The sequence below is a fragment of the Triticum aestivum genome, chromosome 3B (genome assembly GCF_018294505.1).
Source record: "Triticum aestivum cultivar Chinese Spring chromosome 3B, IWGSC CS RefSeq v2.1, whole genome shotgun sequence".
In the NCBI taxonomy this organism is placed as follows: domain Eukaryota; kingdom Viridiplantae; phylum Streptophyta; class Magnoliopsida; order Poales; family Poaceae; genus Triticum; species Triticum aestivum.
In genome coordinates, this window is record NC_057801.1 from 786,563,809 (window position 1) to 786,578,898 (window position 15,090).

A 15,090-nucleotide genomic window follows, 5' to 3' on the forward strand; every position below is an offset into this window, starting at 1 on the left:
ACTTGGTGCTAGGAATTTTGGCTAGCATGAGAGGGAAAGGCAAGCTCAACATGTTTGAATGATCCAAGACAATATACTTTAACTAAGATGTGAGAAAACATAACCCATTACATTGTCTTCCTTGTCCAACATCAACTCTTTAGCATGTGATATTTAATGAGTGCTCACAATTATAAAAGATGTCTAGGATAGTATATTTATATGTGAAATCTCTCTTCCTTCAACATTCTTTCATGAATTGTTCAAATGACCAATACAATGCTTGCTAACCTTAAATAAACTTACTAACTCTACTTATTAGATGTGAAGTCATTACTCCCCATGGGATAAGCAAATGAGACATATATAATTTCAGATTTATGACATTCAACCATTTACTCACAGGATATAAGTGAAGTACACGAGTAAATGACAAACTACTCCAAAAAGATATAAGTGAAGATCAATGAGTAGCTAAATAATTATGTAACTATGTGAAGACTCTCTCTCATTTAAGAATTTCAGATCTTGGTATTTTATTCAAACAGCAAGCAAAACAAAATAAAATGACATTGCAAGGATAGCACAACTCATGTGAAGAAGCAAAAACTTTGGCTGAACCGATACTAACCGATAGTTGTTGAAGAAGAAAGGTAGGATTCCTAACGGGGCATCCCCAAGCTTAGATGCTTGAGACTTCTTGAAATATTATCTTGGGGTGCCTTGGGCATCCCCAAGCTTGAACTTTTGTGTCTCCTTAATTCCTCTCATATCATGGTTTCTCTTTTTATCAAAAGTTTCATCCACACCAAACTCAACAAGAACTCATGAGATAGGTTAGTATAAACCAATGCAAAACCTTATCATTTTCTACTATAACAAATCACTTAAATTATTATTCAACATTGCATACTAAATGCCTCTCCATATTTAATACTCATATCCTCAAATAGAATCATTAAACAAGCAAACATATGCAAACAATGCAACCATAACAGCAATCTGCCAAAACAGTATAGTCTGTAAAAAATGCAAGATTCATCATACTTCCCTGACTCCAAAAATTATGAGAAAAGCTGTAGAAGATTTAGCAGATCTAAATATGAAAAAGGTTTCAACATTATACCATTCTCTGACTTTTCTAGGAAATTTTTCCAACAACGGTAAACTTTCTGTTTTCAAACAGCAACATGTATACTAGCAAAATAAGCATGGTAAAGGCTATCCTTGACATTTTTATTGAAAATAAAGATGCAAAACATTATTCTAAATAACAGCAGGCAAATACTAATAAAAGAAAATGACTCTCCAAGCAGAACACATATCATGTGATGAATAAAAATATAGCTCCAAGTAAAATTACCGATGAACGAAGACGAAAGAGGGGATGCCTTACGGGGAATCCCCAAGCTTAGGATCTTGGTTGTCCTTGAATATTACTTTTTGGTGCCATGGGCATCCCTAATCTTATGCTCTTGCCACTCCTTATTCCATAGTCCATCGAATCCTTACCCAAAACTTGAAAACTTCAACCACACAAAACTCAAAACAAAACTCGTAAGCTCCGTTAGTATAAGAAAATAAAACCACCACTTAGGTACTGTAATGAACTCATTATAAATTCATATTGGTGTAATATCTACTGTATTCTAACTTCTCTATGGTTCATAACCTCCGATACTACTCATAGATTCATCAAAATAAGCAAACAACACATAGAAAACAGAATCTGTCAAAAAACAGAACAGTCTGTAGTAATCTGTATCAAACGTATACTTATGGAACTTAAAAAATTCTGAAATAAATTGGTGGACCTGAGGAATTTTTCTATTAATCATCTGAAAAAAGAATCAACCTAAAAGCACTCTCCAGTGAAAAAAGGCAGCTAATCTCATGAGCGCAAAAGTTTCTCTTTTTTACAGCAAGATCATAAAGACTTCACCCAAGTCTTCCCAAAGGTTCTACTTGGCACAAACACTAATTAAAACATGAAACCACATATAACCAGAGGCTATAAGAATTATTTATTATTAAACAGTAACAAAAAGCAAGGAACAAAAGTAAAGTTGGGTTGCCTCCCAACAAGCGCTATCGTTTAACGACCCTAGCTAGGCATGATGATGGCAATGATGCTCACATAAAAGATAAGAATTGAAACATAAAGAGAGCATCATGAAGAATATGACTAGCACATTTAAGTCTAACCCACTTTCTATGCATAGGGATTTTGTGAGAAAACAACTTATGGGAGCAATAATCAACTAGCATAGGAGGGCAAAACAAGCATAACTTCAAAACTTTAAGCACATAGAGAGGAAACTTGATATTATTGCAATTCCTACAAGCATATGTTCCTTCCTCATAATAGTTTTCAGTAGCATCATGAATGAATTCAACAATATAACCAGCACCTAAAGCATTCTTTTCATGATCTACAAGCATAGAAAATTTACTACTCTCCACATAAGCAAAATTCTTCTCATGAATAGTAGTGGGAGCAAACTCAACAAAATAATTATCATGTGGGGCACAATCCAATTGAAAACTAAAATCATGATGACAAGTTTCATGGTTATCATTATTCCTAATAGCATACAATTCATCATGGTAATCATCATAGATAGAAACTTTGTTCTCATAATTAATTGGAACCTCTTCCGAAATAGTGGAATCATCACTAAATAAAGTTGACACTCTTCCAAATCCACTTTCATGTTCATCACAATAAGATTCAACATCCTCCAAAATAGTGGGATCACTATTTCCTAAAGTTGGCACTCTTCCAAACCCACTTTCATCAATATAATCATCATAAATATGAGGCATGCTTTCATCATAATAAATTTGCTCATCAAAACTTGGGGGACAAAAAATATCATCTTCATCAAACATAGCTTCCCCAAGCTTGTGGCTTTGCATATCATTAGCATCATGGATATTCAAGGAATTCATACTAACAACATTGCAATCATGCTCATCATACAAAGATCTAGTACCAAACATTTTAATGCATTCTTCTTCTAGCACTTGAGCACAATTTTCCTTTCCATCATTCTCACGAAAGATATTAAAAAGATGAAGCGTAATAGGCAAACTCATTCCTTTTTTTGTAGTTTTCTTTTGTAAACTAAACTAGTGATAAAACAAGAAACAAAAAGATTCGATTGCAAGATCTAAAGATATACCTTCAAGCGCTCACCTCCCCGGCAACGGCGCTAGAAAAGAGCTTGATGTCTACTACACAACCTTCTTCTTGTAGACGTTGTTGGGCCTGCAAGTGCACAGGTTTGTAGGACAGTAGCAAATTTCCCTCAAGTGGATGACCTAAGGTTTATCAATCCGTGGGAGGCGTAGGATGAAGATGGTCTCTCTCAAGGAACCCTGCAACCAAATAACAAAGAGTCTCTTGTGTCCCCAACACACCCAATACAATGGTAAATTGTATAGGTGCACTAGTTCGGCGAATAGATGGTGATACAAGTGCAATATGGATAGTAGATATGGGTATTTGTAATCTGAAAATATAAAAACAGCAAGGTAACTAATGATAAAAGTGAGCGTAAACGGTATTGCAATGGTAGGAAACAAGGCATAGGGTTCATACTTTCACTAGTGCAAGTTCTCTCAACAATAATAACATAGATAGATCATATAATAATCCCTCCACATGCAACAAAGAGTCACTCCAAAGCCACTAATAGCGGAGAACAAATGAAGAGATTATGGTATGGTACGAAACCACCTCAAAGTTATTCTTTCGGATCAATCTATTCAAGAGTTCGTACTAGAATAACACCTTAAGACACAAATCAACCAAAACCCTAATGTCACCTAGATACTCCACTGTCACCTCAAGTATCCGTGGGCATGATTATACGATATGCATCACACAATCTCAGATTCATCTATTCAACCAACACAAAGTACTTCAAAGAGTGCCCCAACGTTTCTACCGGAGACTCAAGACGAAAACGTGTGCCAATCCCTATGCATAGGTTCATGGGCGGAACCCGCAAGTTGGTCACCAAAACATACATCAAGCGGCACATGATATCCCATTGTCACCACGGATAAACATGACAAGACATACATCAAGTGTTCTCAAATCCTTAAAGACTCAATCCGATAAGATAACTTCAAGATGAAAGCTCAATTCATCACAAGAGAGTAGAGGGGGGAGCATCATAACATCCAACTATAATAGCAAAGCTCGCGATACATCAAGATCGTGCCATAGAGAGAACACGAGAGAGAGAGAGAGATCAAACACATAGCTATTGGTACATACCCTCAGCCCCGAGGGTGAACTACTCCCTCCTCGTCATGGATAGCGACGGGATGATGAAGATGGCCACCGGTGAGGGATCCCCCTCTGGCAGGGTGCCGGAACGTGCTCCCGAGAGGTTTTTGGTGGCTGCAGAGGCGTGCGGCGGCAGAACTCCCGATCTATCTTCTGATGTTTTTAGGGTACATGGACTTATATAGGCGAAAGAAGTCGGTCAGGGGGTGCTCGAGGGGCCCAGGAGACAGGGGAGCCCAGTAGGGGGGGCACCCTCCTATCTCCTGGCCTCCTCGAGGCTCTTCTGATGTGAACTCCAAGTCTCCCGGATCATATTCTTCCTAAAAATCACACTCCCAAAGGTTTCATTCCGTTTGGACTCAGTTTGATACTCCTTTTCTTCGAAATACTGAAACAGGCAATAAAACAGCAATATGGGCTGGGCCTCCGGTTAATAGGTTTGTCCCAAAAGTAATATAAAAGTGTATAATAAAGCCCGTAATCATTCAAAACAGATAATAAAATAGCATGAATGCTTCATAAATTATAGATACGTTGGAGACGTATCAAACTCCCACATACGGAGAGGACGACGTTGGCAGGGCAGGACTCGACGAACCAGCATCACTTGCATTATCTTGACAAGACTGACATCCCTCTTAAGGAGGTCTCGGATGCGGCTTTGCAGTGCCAGCACGTTGTTAATCGACCCCCAATCCAGCCCCTTGTTGATCCATGACGCCAGTTGCGGCGGGGGGCCCAAGCGGAACGCTAGAGCGGCCGCCCGCTTTATACCGCGGGGAGCTGTGATGTAAAACCACTCTTGCTGCCATAAACCGGAAGTTTCTGCGAGAGAACCCTTTGGCCATGGGGCATCGGCGCTTTTGCTTATTATAGCGCCTCCGCACTCTGTGTGACGCCTGTTAATCACCCTCAGCCTCACATTGAAGGTCTTGAGCCATAGGCCGAAGTGGGGGTAATGCGGAGAAAGGCTTCACACACGACGATAAACGACGAGATGTGAAGGATGGAATCCGGAGCTAGATCATGGAAATCTAGCCCGTCATAGAACATAAGCACCCTCATGAAGTGATCGAAACTAAAATCTAGCCCTCGGAGGAAGTGGGAAATAAATACGACACTCTCGTTGGGTTTGGGAGTGGGCATGACCTGCCCTTGAGCAGGCAACCTGTGCGGGATTTCGGCGGTGAGATACCTGGCCTCCCTACGCTTCTTAATGTCCTCCTCTGAGACAGAGGAGGCCATCCACCGGCCTTGAAGATTGGATCCGGACATGGTCGAGGGTCCGAAGTGCTTCAGCTTGAGCCTTGGGTGTTGGAACTCGAGGTGCGGGAGGGGAAGGATCGAGCGTGGGAAGAAAAGGGCAGGACTTAGCCCCCCTTATAAAGAGGACGAATATCAAGCGTCCCCCGCATGACCGTTTGGGACTTGCCTAAAATCGAGGAGTCATATTAAACAAACACAGTTGGGTTAACCACACCTGTATTGATGAGAATCCCGTGATAAGAGGGACACGGTCTCTGCTTCGACAAGACGTGCCAATAAAACCGCCTCGCAGCGCGTGTAGTGGCTGGTTGTGAAAAACGGATCGAGTAGTGACTGAACCGTGGCATGATGTCATGCTATGAAAAGCTATCAGCAGATTGGATTTGTGGAATATTGTACTCTCTACAGTGGTATATGGAATCTATCTTCCACAGCTGGACACGATTCTCGTGTTCAAGATCTTCTATGGAGTATTTGGAGAAGGAACCCGCCTTGCAATGTCGAAGACAATCTGCGCGCCGGACTCATCGTCATTGAAGCCTGGTTCAGGGGCTACTGAGGGAGTCCTGGATTAAGGGGTCCTCGGACAGTCGGACTATATACTTTGGCTGGACTGTTGGACTATGAAGATACAAGATTGAAGACTTCGTCCCGTGTCCGGATGGGACTCTCCTTTGCGTGGAAGGCAAGCTTGGCAATTCAGATATGTAGATCTCCTTCTTTATAACCGACTCTGTGTAACCCTAGCCCTCTCTGATGTCTATACAAACCGGAGGGTTTAGTCCATAGGACAACAACAATCATAATCATAGGCTAGCTTCTAGGGTTTAGCCTCTAAGATCTCGTGGTAGATCAACTCTTGTAATACTCATATCATCAAGATCAATCAAGCAGGAAGTAGGGTATTACCTCCATCGAGAGGGCCCGAACCTGGGTAAAACATCGTGTCCCCTGCCTCCTGTTACCATTAGCCTTAGACGCACAGTTCGGGACCCCCTACCCGAGATCCGCCGGTTTTGACACCGACAGCCACGACCACCACCTCCCGCCTTCGGGTCGTGGTGGTGGAGCGGGTGATGGCCACGGTGGCCGGTAGTGGGGTGGCGGCCACGACGGCCACCTCCCGCCTTCGGGCCGCGTTGGCGGAGCGAGCGATGGACCTGGCTTTCGACGGTGGTGTGGTGGCAACGGCGGCCGGCAACAGCTGCCGATGGGCACCGGCGGCGGAGCGTGTGGTGGGTGTTCCGCGTAAACCCAACAGGGACGCCACGCGCACTACACTACGCCGGGGACTGCACCGTCGCCGCGGTGTAGCCTCCCAGCTGGAGCTCTCGTCTGATGACGGTGGAGTGGCTGAGCGACCGCGACGGATCGGTGCCATTGGCGATTGTGGGAGAAGTATATGAGATAAGCTACAGGAAGGGAGGGGAAAATGCAACGCATGACTCGCTGACCGTGAGGGTTTTTATAGCAGGTAAACATTGGGATTTTGGAGGATTACACCCAGTCGGGCGGGAAGCTTGCGCGGGAACGGGCTCACCAAAAATTCATTGGCGCCACCGTTTGGCCAAAAGAACGCTCTCGCGCGCTGCGCAAGCTTGCGTTGTAAGCCGTCTGCGGCAGCGGGGTGACAAGACGCGCGAGAGGAGGACGAAAGGCCACGTACACATACGGTTAAAAAAACGTTTGCGATTGAATTACCTACTATACACCCATCCTGGTTTGTAAGTACGATTTAACTAATAAAATACGAATACCTATTATATAGTTGGATTTGTATTTGAACATAGTTTCCAACTATATAATTTTTATAACATGCATTAACATTTTGTTGGTTAAATTTGAGGGCAAAGTATGTCACATAATATAAAGGGGACTATAGACCAAGACGGAGGTAGTAGCACACGGCCGTCTCTACGCAACGATGTAAGTGTCGGCTGGCTTGTAGGCGACCATTTCCTGCGTGTTCAACTACTCTATGTGTGTGGTTGCTTGCGGTTGAGGCGGCCGCGGCGTGCTCTGCTCGCGTCCCGCCATGTGTGCTCTGCCCTCTCGCGTACCTCTGGGTGCTCTGCACTCGTCCCTCCATGCGTGTTGCCAGTGTTTGGGGCCGGCGCACGATCACGCACGTTCGTGTGCATGCGGTTGTGCCAGGCGCGGCTCCAGAATGCAGTTACCTGATGCAAAAACTGCCATGCGGACGCGCTGAGAATCCAAGCCGCCCGGCCCCCATTTATTCCTGCGGCCATTTACCTTCATCTCTCGCCTCACACGACACAATAAGCACCTCCATGATGACACATACAGAGAGGACATCCAACGGTTCCAATGGTGATCCCCATGGCTCCAATGGCGCTCCCAGCGGCCGACGACGACAACGGCGGGCAGTTCACCATGCATCACATAGTGGAAACCCACGTGAGGGGGAAGGTCCTCTCGGTGGTGTACACGAACGATTCGGTGTCGGTGGAGAGCTCCATTCAAACTATGGAGCAGTTCCTTGCCGAGGACAAGTACCAAGTGGTCGGTTTCGACCTCAAGTACACCATCGGTCATGTTGGGCACGATCAGAAGGTTGTCGTCGCCCAATTGTGCGTGCGACATGGCGTCCTTGTCTACCACTACCACCTGGCCACAAGGCCTTGCGAGCGTTTCTCCAGTTTTATCAACAGCTCCGACTACAAGTTCGCTGCGGTGGGCCCCACCAACGATCTAAAAGCGCTCAAGGTTTCGGGCTTGAAATGCCCAAAATCCTGTCAACATTCTGGACCACTACAAGGTTTGGGGCAGCGCCAAGAACAAACTGAACTCCCAGGTTGACCTGGCCTCGGCCATCATTGACCCCTACTACATGAAGATGAAGGATGGGAGCAAGAAGGACAAGGACACCTGGCACAGTGTTTGGCATCAGAGAATGGATGAAGAACACGTCAAGTACGCGGCCAATGACGCGTACACAAGCTACGAGATGTACAGAAGGATCGTTGACATGAGGAAGTGTCTTGTTCATCACCCAGCCGAGGGATCGAGCCACAGAGTAGTGGCGGTAGTGTCACAAGAAGTAGATGACTAGATGATCGTTTCTCCTACTTTAGAATGCATGCAATTGTTTATTGAGGTGTGTGCGAATGATCTGTATAGTTACTTATGTAATTGGATGTTTATTGAGGTGTGTGTCAATGATCATGTAGATATAGACACTTATGTGTGTGTGCCAATGATCATGTAGATATTCTTCTATAGACAGAGCAAATCATGGCTTATTAGCAGCAATCGTCTGTGTTATTATTGGTCTTCACACACATTTCTGATCATGGACCTGTTTGCCGCGTATCACACACATATTGTTCAGTTGAACCATTTCCATTGTGTTGAATAATAAAGATTGCAAATAGGGATCTACAGCAGCAATGACCAGCTTCCCTACCGAGAGCTCATCTAACAGAACTCCCAAGTTAAGTGTGCTGAGGCTGGAGTAGTCATGAGATGGGTGATCGGATAGGAAGTGGATTCAATATTAACTAGTTGGATGGGCAATTGCAAAGGTTTATTATACACCTTTGTATTATAAACCTTTGTACTGACCCATCCCATCTAGTTAATATCGAGGTCTTTGTTTTGCAATTTTTGATATATTTTGTTTTCTAAACACATGATGATGGGCTTGAAAAAGGTCTATCTCGTTACTTTTTGATAATTGTTTATACGCAAGCAACTAGTTTGCATTTTTTTTTAAATGTACGAACAAAATCTCACACGAACTTACTATAGTAACCGTCTGTGCTATAATTTCTCATCGCAAACAGTTCATCCGAATGGGCTGTTTGTTGCGTATCACACACATCTGGTTTATACGAATCGTTTGTGTTCTTTTGGCTGATCGCAAATGTCGTATATCACACACATCTTGTTAACATGAACCATTTTCGTTCTCTTGCCTAATCGTAAACAGTTTGTCCGAGTGAACCGTATGCCGTATATCACACACACCTTGATCTGGCTGACCATTTCTGTTGCATTCCCTAATAGCACATAGTTCACCAGAGGGAATTGTATGTCGTATATCGAACACACATTGATATGGCTGCCCGTTTCTGTTGTTCTTCCTTATCGCAAACAGTTCTGCTGGATCAACCGTATGCCCTACATCGCACATTAAACTAAAATCGGAACCGTGTTTGATGCATCGGTCATCGCAAACGTTTTGGACATTTTTGACGGTTCTCTGACATCACCGTTTGTGATAATTGCATCGCACACAGTTTCTCGAAGGCTGATCATAGTGTCGCATTAGCAGCATCATGCAGTAGTGTAGGGGAGGGGGCGGCGCCTTCCTTTCCCTCTCCCTTCCGCTCTCCTTCCTTTTCACCTCCGGTAAGAAAGGAAAAAGGGGAGGGCGAATCCTACTAGGAGTGGAGTCCTAATAGGACTCCCCCCCATGGCGCTCCCCTCCTAGCCGGCCGCCTCCTCCTCCCCTCCTTTATATACGGGGGCGGGGGGCACCCCAAAGGCACATCAATTGTTCTCTTAGCCGTGTGCGGTGCCCCCCTCCACAATTTACACCTCTGGTCATAGTGTCGTAGTGCTTAGGCAAAGCCCTGCGTGGATCACATCACCATGACCGTCACTACGCCGTCGTGCTGACGAAACTCTCGCCCGACCCTCTGCTGGATCAAGAGTTCGAGGGATGTCATCGAGCTGAGCGTGTGCTGAACTCGGAGGTGTCGTACGTTCAGTACTAGATCGGTTGGATCGTGAAGACATTCGACTGCATCAACCGCGTTAACCTAATGCTTCCGCTTTCGGTCTACGAGGGTACATGGACACACTCTCCCTCTCTCGTTGTTACGCATCTCCTAGATAGATCTTGCGTTAGCGTATGGAAATTTTTGAAATTGCATGCTACGTTCCCCCAACACCTCGTCCACCTCGAACTCATGGTTTTCGAAATGCATGTCATTGGTTTGAGACCAATGCGAATTGTTGGAGCCAACACCCATAGTTGACATGTACGCATCATCGTTGACACTACAAGGTATATAGAACAAGGCAAATAAGCTATCTATATGTATGCATTCAAAAAATAACAACAACAAAAAAGTTGACGAAATTTTATACCTTTGGGGCTTTCCACAAACACATTGTGCGCGTCGGCCACCGGCTCAACAAGTGAGCTCGCCGACGCTTCGGTAGCCGCCGCGCCCGTCGCACGCCCTGCAAGTTTTTCCTCAACGATTTTGAGGAGCCGGAGCCGTCCGCCGCCTTGTTCTTCTTCGCGGATGTCTTGCTCTTCTTCGGCCGCGCCGCATTTGGGGGCTTCGCGAGGGGGGCACGTGGTATGGCGGGCACCGGCGCGATGCCGCCCGCTGCCAAGGTCATCCGTGACGGCATGAAGAGGCCGCGCGCGATGCCGGTGCTCGGAGGAGCTCCGGTGGGGGTGAAGCCAAAACTCCCCGTGCTAGGGTTTGTGGCGGCGGAGGGGTCGCGACTGTAGGAAGGGTGAGGAGGGTGCCGGCGCGGGCGTCCATCGGGTTACAATTTTCGCCGGCGGTGGCGCGTGCGGGCGAAGGTGGCGCGGCGAAGAGGGTACGGCGCAAGCGCTCGAGTGTGCCACGCGCGAAAGCGGGCGCACCAAATACACAACGCGCGATGACGATTCGGACCGCGCACCCAACTCTATATGCCGCGCGCGCGTTTATTGCGCGTCCGCTGGAGCCCCTCTATCATTGCGCGCGCGCTAAAAAGGACAAATTTGCGGCGCGGCGTTTATTTAGCGCGGCGGTTGGAGATGCTCTCATAGAGGTAGCAAATTGTAACGACTAGGAAGAATAGTCGATATATTAAATTAACGGCAATGATAAATCCCGAACGTTCGGATTTTAAGCATAGCAACCCGAATGTTTTTTATTGCAATTTTAGTTCATGTGAGGTTGGCAAACATTGCAATTGTCCGACAAAAAATGAACTGGGGCAAAATTGTCATGTCTTAACAACTAAAATTGCCACATCACGTCAACTAAAGTTGTCATGTAAAAACGTTCGGGGTGAAATGCTTAAAATTCAGCCACACAAATACACACTCAATAAATATATATACTGTATATATACACGCTCATGCATGGCCGCGTACATGGATGGACGACGCGTGATCTCAATAAGAGCTCACTTGCCGAAGGTGATGGGGTAGACCTTATCGGTGCTGGGGTAGAAGAGCCCCCAGTTCTGCTCAACGCCGGCCTCCTTGAGGCTCTCGTTGAACATGGAGAACACGTACGTCTCCACCTTCCACGGCCGCCGCGGCGTGCCCTTCCCCACGTGGCCCACCAGGTTCTGGTTGTACGTCCTCGCGTTCTCCACCGACGCCTCCTCGCCGCCCGCCGACGGCCACCCGGTCTCCGACACCACCACGTCCACGCCGCTCACCCTGAGCCGCTCCACCGCCGCATGCACCGCGTCGACACTGGCGTCGAACATGTTCTGGTACCCGTACTCGCCGTCCTGCACTACCGTCCCCGGCGCCGTGAACAGCATGAAGCCGACGTCAATGTCGCCGGCCGCCTTGTACGTGTAGACGAAGTACGGGTACAAGTTCGCGAGGAGCGGTGCGCCGGTGCGCTCCAGGAACTGCAGCACGGGGAGCAGGAACGGCTTGGACTCGTCGGCAAACTCGCCGGCCGACGGCGGCACGTGCACGCCGATGGTGGCCTGCGATATCGCCGTCGTGACCTTGACGGCGTCTCCCAGCCCGGCCGCGGCCAGCGCACCGTGGACGTTCTCCATGGCCGGGACCAGGTACTGTGTGTCGCTGCCGGCGACCTCGTTGCCCACGGTGATGTACCGGAAGGACACATCTGGGTGTGCCGCGATATTGGCGCGGACCCACGCAGAAGCCGCGGACGCGCTGGAGGCCAGCTCGGGGAGCACGTAGTTGGGCGCCCCGACGATGACGCCGATGCCGGTGCCGGCGAGTGCCGCCAACGCGTCGCTGTCCGGTGCATAGAGACGCACCGAGTTGAAGCCGTTGTCCCGGAGCATGCCGACCACGGTGCTCGGGGGCGGCAGGTTGTTGGCGCTCATGCCATAGCACACGCCCACCGAGGCCGCTCCTGCACAAGTAGTAGACCCCATAGTACCCACGTTACAGATTTGTACGCTGTGGGAGAAGGTGACAAATTGTGACCGCAGTTCAAGAATGAAGATCAATGTGTGCACTTTTGAATGAACCGCTCGATCGGCTATGTTGATTTATACAGACCCAAACCGTGCGTCCGTGCGTGTGTAGTAGTAGCGTGCAGAGAGAAGCAATGAAGAAACAATCATAATATTGTGTACCGTAACATTGGCATCGCTTAGAAGGATCCGTTAACTTTGATTGTTAGCTATCATTCTGTTGGCGGCAATTGAAAAATGGTAGGACACGGACGGTGGATTGTTCACGATGCAACGTTGCACAATAGGAGGAAAAGCATACACAAAAATAATGTATTTCTTTTCTAAGGCCCACTCAGCATGCATTTCTTCACTAATCAAAAAATAATGTAGTCTACATTATCAGCCGAATTCTCAAAAAAAAAAAACTACATTACCAGCCAGTGGCAGAGTCTTGACTTTTTTCTTGCAAAGTACAACAAAAATCTTTCACTGAATGCACAAAAATAAAATCTCACAAACACTGACTGCATGCAAGTGTATTGGAAGTGCCAAAAAAAAGGATTTTATTTCCGTTCCAACGTCTGCAACACGGCCGCTACATAGTCCACTTCGTACTCCTGTCCGTCCATCTTCCAAAATAAGTGTCTCAACTTTGTACTAACTCTAATACAAATTTGTACTAAGCTCAAGACACTTATTTTGAGACGGAGGGAGTATATATGTATACTTATATGCACAAGCACACAAATATGACATATCCATATGCACACGGGTGCATTTATCAGCTAGCGATATATATATTTCGCCAGTCAGGGTGATGGTACGTGTCAGCTAGGCTATCACGCATCACGCAAGTTTGTGTCTAAGCTGATGCAGCTGTACGTACGCTTAATTAAGTTATGGCAGTCAAGAATTTGGAAGGGCATTTCTACAACGTGTCTTATAAAAAAGTGTGCATTTTTGTGGCAACCATGATGGTGGCAAGACAGACATGGTCGTGCCATGTCCTTCGTGGTTGACCGTTTGGCATGCCCCTCAAAAAAAGTATGAAGTCGGAGCAGTACTGTCGCAGGGCGATGCGGTGGCGACCGTGTCTTGGGATGGGCAAGTTGGGCTATGTTTGTGTAAGGTGCGCTTCTTTCTCCTGCGAGACTTGTGACCGTAGTCGGAGTTGTTTGGTCCTCAAAGTGTTTAGCCGATTGTTTGTCATAGCCCGCTAGGTTCTTGCATGTTGCTTGTTGTGTGTGTTCTTGGTAGATCGTCCATGATGAAGTCGAAGGCGCTTGCTCGAAAGAAGTGATGACGATGACAGTGTAGGCAACCTCAACAACGCCCACTGTACAATAAGATGTGTGGGTCTTGTGGGTAGCCTGGTTGGTCAGAGTGCCCTATCTTATGGGCGTGTTGTAAGGGTTTTGTGCCCATCACTAGAACTCATCACAGTTTTGTGTTCGATGCTCAAATTTGTGCGTGTGGATTGTGTTCGTGAAGAATTAATCAACAACATTCAGGTTTTGTGTCCATGATCCGTCAGTTCTAGCGGGTGGTTGGGAGGCCAGCTCGTGTAGGTGTGGCATGTGTGGACGTGTGGTGCACTTGTGGTGGAGCATGTTCACATTATCATTGTTGTGAAGTTCTTGCCGCAAATAAAATGAACAATTTCCCCCTCTCTCGATGCATAGTGTGTTGACTAATCACAGTTGGCTTGTTATTATAAATAACACTGTGAAAACTTTAAATGCTGTTTAAAATTATGATATTCTTGAATTACAAATGGCTTACAAGATGGATAATATTGTACTCCCTCCGTCCCATAATATAAGAACGTTTTTGGCTCTACACTAATGCCAAAAACGTCTAGTGTAGTGCCAAAAACATTCTTATATTATGGGACGGAGGAAGTAGATGAGACTGTTGACTGAAACCATGTCATGTTCGATATGAAAAAAATAAAAAAGGATATAAAAAATATCTTAATATCCAGTCTTAGTGACGGGACAAAGGGAGGAAGCACGGGTGGTGGGGGTCCGTTCTCGCAGCTTTTTGGATCATTTGATATCAGGTGGATAGTATCTTCGGCATGGCATGGGTGGAGGTGTGTGCCTTTTGGAATTTTATAACTTTCAAGCTTTATTTGCTTTTTTGTTGAACTTTTCCTACTTCGTATATTTGTAAAATTTGCTTGCATGCATCAAGCGATGCAAATGCGCAGACTTACTTGTCCAGTATCTTAAAGAAAGACCAGTGCACGCACTAGATTGCCGATTTGTGATGAACAATCAATGTGCAAGGGTACAGTGCTGCGTATGCGCAAACAGTATAGACTTCTACGGATCGACAGGTTAATACTTAGGCGCCGCCGCACGATTTTTTAGGCAACATGAGAGAGAGAG

The 15,090-nt window shown here is 46.2% G+C and overlaps 1 protein-coding gene across 1 annotated transcript in view; it reads right to left on the bottom strand.

The window, feature by feature from the left end:
* Positions 1-11,590: 11,590 nt before the first annotated feature.
* The window catches only part of LOC123072415 (lichenase-2-like), a 3,947-nt gene continuing 447 nt past the window's right edge, over positions 11,591-15,090 (bottom strand). Inside the window, exon 2 of the mRNA XM_044495964.1 lies at positions 11,591-12,651. Within this exon, the coding sequence (XP_044351899.1) occupies positions 11,708-12,651 (944 nt within the window). The 3' untranslated portion in view covers positions 11,591-11,707. The remainder of the gene's footprint in view (positions 12,652-15,090) is intronic.